The sequence below is a fragment of the Stomoxys calcitrans genome, chromosome 2 (genome assembly GCF_963082655.1).
Source record: "Stomoxys calcitrans chromosome 2, idStoCalc2.1, whole genome shotgun sequence".
Lineage (NCBI taxonomy): Eukaryota > Metazoa > Arthropoda > Insecta > Diptera > Muscidae > Stomoxys > Stomoxys calcitrans.
Genome location: NC_081553.1, coordinates 169,212,474 through 169,224,104, shown reverse-complemented (window position 1 = coordinate 169,224,104; position 11,631 = coordinate 169,212,474). Strand labels below are relative to the sequence as shown.

The following is an 11,631-nucleotide window of genomic DNA, read 5'->3' as shown; positions in this document are numbered from 1 at the left end:
CGGAAGGGGGCGGACCCTCCACCGTTACCCCAAAAACATCACCCAAAATTAAAAGTGGACCGTTAAGGACAATATGGGTATCAAATGAAAAGTGTGCGGGAGCAGATAACGAATCTGGCACACAAATTCATGTCGAAGTTTGGGGGGTCACCCGTCACCCCACACCCACAAAAACGCCCAAAATGTGCACATTAGCCACTCACGAATATATGGGACTCGGTTTGTTTGTTCTGTATAGACTGAAAAACGGTAGAACCGATTTTCTTGAAATTTTCGCATAATGTGTAAGTTGGTCTGGAAGGAAACATAGGCTATATAATTTTTCGGAATCGGACCCTCTCCCTTATGTCAAAAACACAACCTAAAATCAAAAGTGGACCAATCGGGACAATATAGGTATCAAATGAAAGGTATTGGAGAGTACAATACGATTATGGTTTTAAAATTTGAGTCTATGTACCCTTCGGGCCGTCCAACCCCAAAACTCCCCCAAACAGATATATTGGACGTTCATTTCAATATGGGGCTCCAATGAAAGGAATTCGGGAGTAGATTTCGAATCTGGCATACAAAATCAGATCGAAGTATTGGGGGTCACGCCACCCCTCAAAAACGCCATTATACTTATTATGACTATATGAACCGATTTTCTTAAAATTTTCCTAGATTGTGTACGTTTGTCTGGAAGGAAACATAGGCTATATAATTTTTAGATATCGGGTGGAGGCGGACCCTCCCCCTTACCCCAAAAACGCCACCCATATCCGAAAGTGGTCCAATGGGCATAATAAAGGTATCAAATGAAAGGTATTGAAGACCAGAAAACGAATATGGTATTAAAATTTGGGTCCAAGTACCCAGCGGGCCCCCAACCCCAAAATGTCAATATGGGACTCAAATGAAAAGTATTAGGCAGTAGATTACAAATATGCCAAAAAACATTAGGTCCAAGTAATGGGAGGTCGCCCACCCCCAAATTAGATTACGAATATGACATCAAGATTTGCGTTCAAGTCTAGGTGGCGCTTTCCCTCCTAATAATACGTCTTATGGGTTATATGACCCATTATGACAATATGGTACTCAAATGAAAGGTATTTGAGAGTAGAAAACGAATTTGATATTCAATTTTGGAGCCAAGTGTTTTGGGGTACGCCCTAAAGCGCCCCTTTAACTGAACTTCATTTCCGTTGGCAATAAAGAACGAGTTTAATATCTATTTTCAGTGCAAAGTGCCGGTGGCCGCCCCAGCCCCAAAACACCCTCCAAACGGTTCCTATTTACCGGCCATGGCAATATGGGGCTTAAATTAAAGGGATTTGGAAGTGCAGCACTAATTGATATCCATATTTGAGTCGAAATGTCTGAGGTGCCATGCCTCCCCTAATGAGAACATTACCCTAAGGAAGAACATTACCACCAGAAACCGAGAAGGGGTAAATTCTCACACATCAATGAGTGCTTTCCGAATCAAGTTTAAACTCAATGATAAGGGACCTTTTTTTATAGTCGAGTCCGAAGGGCGTCCCGCAGGGCGACATCTCTTTGGGGAACATTTTTTAAATGACCATGCATTGCATTTTACTTCGCAAATGTCGCCAACATTAAGAGGGGATAAACCATGACATAATTACCTGGCTGTGTACCGTAAACAGTTGAGTACAATTTTTTATCGTCAACGAGTTTTGGTTGTGTGTGTGTGTATTTTAGTTTAAAGCTATACCACACACAAATAACGAATAATGGCGCGAACTAGTTACATACACAAAATCAGAGTTGCACTAATCACAGATGTTGACAGATAGTGCACTCAACTGCACTACCTGTAAATGAATATATCTTGCGATAAACACCGCTTTGTCCGATGTTGTCGCCATGATTCGAACGCGTTCAGCGTCATAGGCTACAATGGCACGAATTCAATATCCACATTCATGGCGAAGTGTCCCCACCCTAAAAAAATATTAGAGAGTTAAAGAAGGTGCAGCGGAGCGGGCCGGGTTTGGCTAGTAAGCCATTAATGTGAAAACACTTAGGGGTCGATTACGGATGGCAACTCAACTATAGTTGCGTTGCCAGAAGAAATAAAAATTAGTATAAAGTTGAACATTTTTGTTTGTTAGTTGCAGTCGATATCAGTGTTGTGAATGTTCAGCTACAAAGTAAATTGTAAAAAAATATAGAATTCAAAGCAAAAATGGACATTTCTATAACAAACTTGCCAGTTGGCAACTCAATTGAAGTTGGGTTGCAATCCATAAAAGTAGTTTCGTATTGAAATGAGAGCTCATAAAACATTGGGAATGCTTCTGAGAACTCTTAATCCTTGCTGCCTGAAAGCTCAACATATAAAAGTGTATTTTATACGCAAATATTTGAAAGACAAAAAAAGTGGTGAGACGTTTGTGGGTTTGTTTGTTTGTTTTACTATTTGTTAACAATAACAAAATATATTTATATATTTTAATGTTTCTGATTTTCTTTAATGTATAAAAATATAAGCGTTTAGCATTAAAATAAGTTTTGTTGTGGTTTCGTGGATGTTGGCTATAGGTTTGTTTGCTTTGCTGCTCTCTGTATTTTAATGTTTTTTGTTTTTTTTTTTTCTTTTTTTGTTTCAAAGGTTTTATTCATTTGCTTTATTTAGTTTTTTTGTTTGTTTTTTTTTTATTATTATAAAATAAAATTACGCTATAATTATATTAATTATATAAAGGGAATTAAAATAAACATTAACAAAAATGCGTAAAATGTTTTTAGTTTGTTGTTGTTGATTTTTTTTTCTTGGTTTTATTTTTATTTTTTTCAATATTTTGTATTGTTTATTAATTAAATACAGTGTAAATATAATTATTGTTCTCTCGAAAAGAAACCAAACATAACTATTGCTTTAAAAAGAAACTTCAAAAAAAATTAACAAAAATTTTACAAAATCGTGTTTAATACATGTGTGGAAATTTACAACTTTAGCAAAAAAAAAAAAAAAATATATATATATATAACCGCAAAATCAACATTTCCGTATAAAAATTATGAGAAAAAAATCCAAAAGTAAAAAAAGGGGTAAAAAGAAAACAAAGGGCCGCATTTAAAATTTACATTAAGCAAATGTATATATATATAATAATAATTTTGTTTAAACAAGAACTACAAAATAATTTTGATTCATTTACAAAAGAAAAGAAAAGAAAAAAGTGAGACGCAAAGTATCATGGGACTTTTTTAGCTTGTTTTAAATTTGTGTTACATTTAAGTCTACAGGAGATTTTATCCATAGTGTTTTTTAAAAACATATGCATGTATGTTGCTGTGTATTGTATGTATGTTGACATTTTGCTTTTTGCTATTTTAATTTAATTAGTTTTATAAAAATTATTTTACACTGTAGGAGGATTTTGTGGTTTAATTTATTTCAGATGTTTTAGGACTTTTTGTGATTTTACATACGACTATGATTTGTTTTTATTTTAATAAAAATTACAAATATTTAAATTGTTTTTGTAAATTTGAAAACCTGATTTTAATGAGAAATTTACAAAGTTTGTTGTTTTCTGTTCTTATTTTGTTTTCTTCTATGTATAGACTATTACACTTTTAGTTTAAATATATTTATTTTAGGTTTTTATTTTTCAGACTATAGTGTTTTCTTGTTTTTTTTTTGTTTGTTTATAATGTATTCTCTGCAACTTTTTTTTTGTGGGGCTTTTTTAAACATATTTCAGCTAAAGTTTAAATGTAATTGATAATTTCTAATATTAGAGCAAAAAACAAATCTTGAAAAAATTTGAAATTTTGCCATGCTTTGTTGGTTATTCGTTTTTCTTTTATAATTTCAAATTATAAATACCTAAAGAATGTTTAATAGATTGAAAAAAAAATACCATATTTTTGCTGCTACAAGGGGGAAGTGAGTACGAGAATGATAAAAATTGATTTTGCTTGAAAGGACAACGAAAAAAAAAATAAAAGTAGACCTGACAGAAGCTAAATAATATGTTTTTTGTTTGCTTGTTTTTGTTTTTTTTTTTAAGATTGTGTACAAATATTGTATATGGTTGCTGTTTTTTACTATCTAAAATTAAACAAAATCATTAAATAAATCGATAAGACCTTCGGTTTGACCCAACGAGAAATTGTAATAACCATCCAATGGCGGTTCAATGGGCAACAGTGGTGGCAAGTCTTCATAATCTGCAAAAGAAAAATGAATAACAAATAGAAACAAACACAGACAAATACACAATTAGTATGTTTTTTTTTTTTTTTTAATTTATTTATTTCTATATCATTATATGAAAGAAATTAAGGTGTCTGTTCTAAAAATGAATTGCTATTTTTGTTTTTGCATGGATTTTATTTAATTTTTTTTTTAGTATTGTGCTTTGAAATTCATGCCAGAGCTGAATCTCATGGTGCTACAAACTTTCAAATACAAAATTTTATACACAACAAAAACATGCCATTGTTGTTTTTTGTGGTATGTGCCATGCAGACCCACGAGAATTCAGTTCCAAAATGAATTGTTTCTGTTTGTTTGTTTTTGAATTTTTCATGGATGTGATACATGATTTAGATGATGTTGTCTGGTTAGTGGTATCGGTGTGTTGTTAACTTTTCACTTTTGTTCACAATTTTTTTTAATGTTTTCACAACCAATTTCACTCGATTTTTATGGGGGTATAGTAATGATCATTTCCGCTTTAAAATGACAATGATAGATTTTATGTTAATATAGTGGTTCTAGATTGTTTTAAAATATCGAAAGTTTTGCAGATGGCGTTGCATGACTTTATACTCGGAAGGTTTGTAGAGTACATCAAGATTATAGATGGGTGATGGGTAAATACCCAAAAGGTATTTACCCGGTAAATTGGGTAACATTTTTCAAAAAAAAAAAACATTTTTCAAAAAAAAAAAATGTTGATGATTTCGTATTCATTGCATATAATCCGGACCTTCTGATCTCATAAAATTGGATTTTAGTTATATATAGCCGCTATATAGACCGATCTCCAGACTTAAAGTCTTGGAGCAATAAATTGGTCATTTTTGCATCCGATTCCGATGAAATTTGGCTCAGTGAGTTTGGCTATTAATTTCTGCGAGGTGCGGTCCAGATCGGACTATATTTGGATATAGCTGCCCTTAGATCGACCACCCGATCTTCCGATATAGGGTATTGAAGGCCATAAAAGATCCATTTATTGCACGAATTCGATGAAATTCGGCACAGTGTGCTCTAGTAGACCCCTAACCAATCCTATTCAAGATGGTCCAAATCGGACCATATTTGAACCTAGCTGCCATATAGACCGATCTCCCGATATAGAGTATTAAGCATTTTTCATCCGATTTCAATGAAATTTGGCACAGCGAGTTCTGGTACCCCTCTTAATCTTTTTGTTGAATATCGTTGAAACCGAATGAAAAATTACCAATTTATTGCCTCAAGACTTTAAGTCTGGAGATCGGTCAATATAGCGGCTATATATAACTAAAATCCGATTTTATGAGATCAGAAGATCAGGTTTACACGCAAAGAATACGAAATCATCAAAAATTGTTTGGAAAATAATTTTATGTCCAAGATATCGGCAAAATTATAAATACCCAAAAAAGGTATTTATTGGGTATTAATCCGGTAATAATCTATCTCTAATCATGGTAAATATATCTATAATAGAGTGGGTCAACTTTAGCGATTGTCAAATCGTAATCTGCGACAAATTCTAAGAATGTTTGTCCATAAACCATAGTTCTAAAAGCCTACCAATTTTTACGTCCAAATCGGAACCTTTTTTAAGAAAGGACCAAAACACGAATTTTGTCGTTAAAATCGAAAGCTCGATTTTAATTGTAGACCCTTTTAGAACCTCTTAGAATTTGTGGTAGATTCCAATTTTGACAACAGCTTGGTATATGTTTTTTGGCTCTTGCTATTCGGCCCAACCTAACCAATAAGCTAGTCTCAGTAGCTTAACAACAAGTACAATCGGTACAACGCTGTCACAGGCTGTAGCTTCAAATATCATCTTTAAGATTTTCCTAAACAAATTTATACAAGCTAAAGTCACTAGCCCAGCTGATGGAATTTTCCAATTTTCGGGTTGTCTTCAAATCCCACTACAACTTCAAATGCTTTTTTGGGATTTTAGAAGTTTCCCATTTTTATTGTTTATACCCACCAACGAAGGATGGGGGTATATTCATTTTGTCATTGACCCCATAAAGTATACACACTATTGATCAGCGTAAAAAACTAAGACGATCTACCCATGTCCGTCCGTCTGTCAGTTGAAGTCACGCTACAGTCTTTAAAAATGGAGATATTGAGCTGAACTTAGCACAGATTCTTTTTTTGTCCATAAGCAGGTTAAGTTCGAAGATGGGCTATATAAGACTATATCTAGATATAGCCCTCATATAGACCGATCTCTCGATATAAGATTTTGGGCCCATGAAAGGCGCCTTTTTTGTCCGATTTCGCGCGAAATTTGGGCAGTGAGTTGTGTTAGACTCTTTGACAACCTTCTGCATTTTGGCCCAGATTGGTCCAGATTTGGATATAGCTTCCTCTCGATTTAAAGTTTTGGCCACATAAAAGGCACATTTATAATCCGATTTCGCTCAAATTTGACAGTGAGATATATTAGGCTTTTCGACATCTGTGTCGTTTATGATGCAGATCGGTCTATATTTGTATATGGCTACCAAAAAGACCAATATGTTGCTCTGGAAATTTAATTATGACTTGTACTTATTAGACCACTCAATATCCGTGTCGAATGTGGTTCAAATCGGACCATATTTCGATAAAGCTGCTATTATGGCGTAAAGTAAACTATTATGGCGAAAATGGGTAGTAAATGCGCATTTATGGACTCATTTTGGCTAATCCATTCTCCGCACGGTTGTTCATTGAAAATGGAATGATAAAATGGCAAACTCTTAAAAAAAATATACACCCATTTTTGGCTTTAAAAAATTTGGTACGTTTTAGTCTTAAATTTCTTAAATTTTGGTAGAAAATAATTTTCTTGAGTGGCAACACTGGTGACAACCTCTGTTAAACTGCGTTTTTTTTTGACAGATTTTTATGACAGATGGCAGCCTCCAATTGATGTTGCCAATTATCAGTTGCTAAGAAGGATATTTTTTGGCCCACAAATAGATATATCCGCCATATGAACCAATGCTGGGATTTGAGTTCTTAAGTATACGCCTCAATTCTTATCCGACTCATGCAAAAGTGGTCTCCAGAAAAGTTAATCAATACCAAACTTTTTTAGTAATTCCATTTATAAAGCATAACTAACTATTTTGATGTTTTTGTTTTGAAAATTCGGGAAAAACTTATCATGTATGAGTATAAGGAAGCATTTTCAGCTGTCTTGCCAAGTAGATTTAAGGATCTACTCTACGAATTTTGATTCCGCCTGCCTGACCACAGCACGGTCCTCCAAAAAGACATCCACGGAAGCCTGAGATGGTACGGTGTCGCGGTGGTACGTCGAATGTGAACATCTTTACGGACAGCAAGTTGGCCATTAGGGCAAAGAAAAAAGGTAAAATTATTGTCTACAACTAACTGGCACAAACCGCTTCATTTTGGTGCAGAGCCGTAACGGAGCAAGGGGTAATATGAGTGCGCATGACTTGGCTATAAGGCGCAGAGGACTGCTGCCGACAAACTTGGTTAATGCGAAGCATTAAGTGTGTTCGTGTACTTAAAAATTTGAGCAAATTTGAGCAAATTTGCACAAATTGTTTAGGGAACTCGGTGCCGTACTTTATTTGCCAGCAGAAGAGAGCGGGAGAGTGCGTGAGAGCGAGCAAAGTTTTGAGAGCTTGCAAATTTCTACTGGCGATTTTTTCCCCGACAGAAATTTGCAGCATTGAACAGCTGTTTAATGAAAACTTGCTGTTTATTTTAAATTTATAGCAAAAGAAAGTAAAGGCTCTTGACACTCCTGCTAATTTTTACTGGAAAGAGTTCGCGAACAGAACTCCTTAAAAGCGACGTGGCTGAAGAGCGCGTTACATGCGCTGTGAAACAGCTAGAACAGCGACGAATCGTTGTTGTTGTTGTAGCAGTTTATTGTGTACTATCTTTCGTCTGCTTGATTCTGTTGAGTGTCAAGACCCAGGAACTCCGCGACTAAGATGGGGTGCGTCCACAGGGATCTGGGTCTGAGTCGAGTGGGTCTGGCCGGGCAGTTAAACAGGTGACGTGTATCGTGCGGTCCCTGGTTACAGTCGGGACATACATCTTGCACATCGGCATCAATCCTAGCTCTGTGGGAATTGAGGCGGCTGCATCTGCCGGAACGTAATTGAGCCAGAATCACTCTGGTCTGCCGGGGGAGGTCGATTTCTTCGGGTGCAATGGGTGGCGGTCGTTCTCCAAGGACTACATTCACCCGGTAGCCAGTTAACGCGTCTGCTACCGTGTCTGCATGAATGTTGTTCAGACCCGCTTGATATGCCGCTTGATCTAGAGGTTCTCTCTTGTAGCGCTGGACCTCACGCTCTAGATCATGTAGATCTACCTTAAGGCTTCTGGGCGGTGGGTATCTATCCACAAGATGATGATTTGGATGATTTCTGCGATAACAGCCCAAAAGGTATTGCTTAGACAGCATGTAGTTATGTCTTCGCACTGGTAGGATCTTTGTCTCCTGGTGGAGGTGGTCCACATGAGAACTAAGGAGGCAGCCCGTCGCAGTTCGGAGGGCGGCATTCTGACAGATCTGAATATTATTCCACTGCGTGTCACAAAGCTGACGTGACCACACTGGCGCTGCATAACTTACCACAGACCGGCCAATTGCTTTGTACGTGGTCAACAAGGTTTCTTTGTCTGCACCCCAAGTGCTGCCAGCGAGTGACTTGAGGACCTTGTTTCTACTTTTGACTTTACTGCAGATTGCTGTGGCATGTGGGGAGAAAGTGTAGGAGCTGTCAAATGTGACGCCAAGTATTTTGGGACACTTGATGGTCGGAATCAATTCTCCATCGACCATCACAGTCAGCTCAGAATTCACCTCACGCGTATTTGTAGTGAACAGTGTGGCTGAAGATTTGGTGGCGGATATCTTCAGATTTCTTGCAGCGAAATATGAGGCAAGCTCGTTGAGGTAGACGTTCAACCTATCGCAGATGTCATCAATGGGTGGGGGCCTGATGCCAAGATCGTACAGTCGTCCGCATATGATACGATCTCTATGCCGTCTGGAGGAGGTGGGATGGAGGATAGGTAGAGGTTAAACAGAGCCGGTGATATCACCCCGCCTTGGGGAACTCCCTGTTTCACTCTACGGTGTTTTGACTTCTTATCCCTAAATTCCACAAATGACTGGCGGCCACACAGATAATTCGCGACCCAACGTTTAAGGCCTGGTTGGAGGGACGTGTTGGCGATGTCCTCAAATAATTTGGCATGGCTGACCGTGTCGAATGCCTTCGATAAGTCCAATGCCACGAGGACCGTCCTATCACATGGCCTGGGTTGATTGAAGCCACGGCAAATGTGTGTGGTGATGGCATGCAAAGCTGTTGTTGTGCTGTGCAGTCTCCGAAATCCGTGTTGATGCTCGGCGAATGGAAATTCTCCTACGAGGCTCGGGAGGAGTAATGCCTCAAGCGTCTTAGCCACTGGTGAGAGAAGGGAGATCGGTCTGTACGACTCCCCCAAACTCGGGTCTTTACCAGGCTTCAGTAGCGGGATCACTCTGCCCATTTTCCAGACATCGGGAACTATAAGAGTGTTCAATGACAGGTTAAGGACAGTGGTAAGGTACTCAACTCCAGGTAAATCCAGATTCTTCAGCATCAATGTAGAGATTCCGTCGGGGCCCAACGCCTTGGAAGATTTGGCGCCACGGATGACATTAGTAACTTCGCCCACGGTAAATTGTGATGGCTGTTCATCGGCTCGGAGACCACGAATACGGCGAATGGCTCTCCTCCTTGCCCTGTCTCTCTCGGGATGCACGATAAATTGACGGTTGAACAACCTGGCGCATCTCTTCGGATCAGTCACGGTTAACTCGCCAAAAGTGACTGAGGTCCTGTCGTCCCGTCTACCGGGGTTCGAGAGAGACTTAACAGTGGCCCACAATTTTCCTGCACCGGTGCCTAAGTTACATTGCTCCAAGTGTTCCAGCCACAAATTCCGCTTATGTTCGTTGACTACCCTGTTTATTTCCAGATTCAGCTCGCTGATTCTGGGGTTAGCGGGGTCCATAGCACGAATCCCATCACGCTCGTCTGCGAGTACCACTGCTTGCGCCGGGAAATTGGGTCGCACTTGCGGTATTCGACCGGCTGGTATAAAGCGAGCGGCTGCTGCGTTGAAAAAAATTTTCAGCGGTGGTTTTCCCCTCCTAATGCTGGCAACATTTGCTAGGTACTACGCCATGTAAAACTTCTCTTCAAAGAGGTGTCGCACTGCGGCACGCCCTTCGGACTCGGCTATAAAAAGGAGGCCTCTTATTATTGAGCTTAAACTTGAATCGGACTACACTTATTGATATGTGGGAAGTATGCCCCTGTTCCTTAGTGGAATATTCATGAGCAAAATTTGCAATTTGCAATTAAAATTGTGCGAAATTTATCCTGATGCAGCGACATTTCGCTACTATTTTGTTCATAGAACTCAGTACCACCTGTATGGAGTGTTTCGCATTAATTTCTTCACCATTTTTTTTATAGTGCGTTTTGACAGTTGTTCGTGTGAAAAGGCAAAGTCAGTACTAGGAATAAATTCATTGTTGCTACCGAATAATTATAGCAGGAAAAAGTGGAGGAACAGACCTGGCACATATATTTTAACAGTCACTTTTAAAAAATTATATTCTGCCGTAAACTTTAGTTATAAATTTACATACAAAAACCAAAATCAGCCAACAATGAGTCAGTCAACCGAAAGGAAAGTTGCTGATAACCAATGTACAGCCATTCCGAAAGCCTGCAGAACAAAAAAAGTTCTCAAATCTTGTACAGAGCCACACTATAAACCTCCTCTAAGTGGCCACAATACGAAAGGTACTTCTGACTATGAACATGTGCTATACATTTCGGATATTTATGGACGTGTAATCCGACAAATACCATTTCGAGAAAGTGATTATTGGGATGCCTATAATATCGTGGCGAACCAAAGGAGAACAAATTTAGAAAAAAGCTAATAAGATAATTGAAACGAATCCATGAACCAAAGGACAGTAAAGACATCAAGACTGACCATGAATTTTTCAAAGTCAGACTACTTTGTACGAAGGCATCGCTTATTACTATTTCGCAAATCAACGCACAGCCGCTGTTTGGTGTTGTTAAAACTCACTTCCAACTTAAAATGTTTGTTACAAAATTAAATAAAGTTACGAAATTTGTGCAAATGGTGATTTTGGAAAAATAAAAACAAAAACACGTTTTTTTATCGCTTTGTGAAAATAAAATTCAAATTTGGACTGAAATCTCGTATGGGTTTGTTTGGTACTTTGGAAAAAAACAACTTAATATACATATATAAATAAAACAAAAATAAGGATTTAAAAAATATATGCGGTGATAGTTGAATTATGCACGATGCTATATGAAACACTTTTTTAAGAGATTTTTGTTGAATAA

The 11,631-nt window shown here is 37.8% G+C and overlaps 1 protein-coding gene across 4 annotated transcripts in view; it reads right to left on the bottom strand.

Moving 5' to 3' along the window:
- Positions 1-2,410: 2,410 nt before the first annotated feature.
- The window catches only part of LOC106081464 (transcription factor E2f1), a 238,157-nt gene continuing 228,936 nt past the window's right edge, over positions 2,411-11,631 (bottom strand). For all 4 annotated transcript variants that reach the window (XM_059362393.1, XM_059362395.1, XM_059362394.1 and 1 more), the window contains one exon: positions 2,411-4,191. In XM_059362393.1, the coding sequence (XP_059218376.1) occupies positions 4,079-4,191 (113 nt within the window). In that variant the 3' untranslated portion in view covers positions 2,411-4,078. The remainder of the gene's footprint in view (positions 4,192-11,631) is intronic.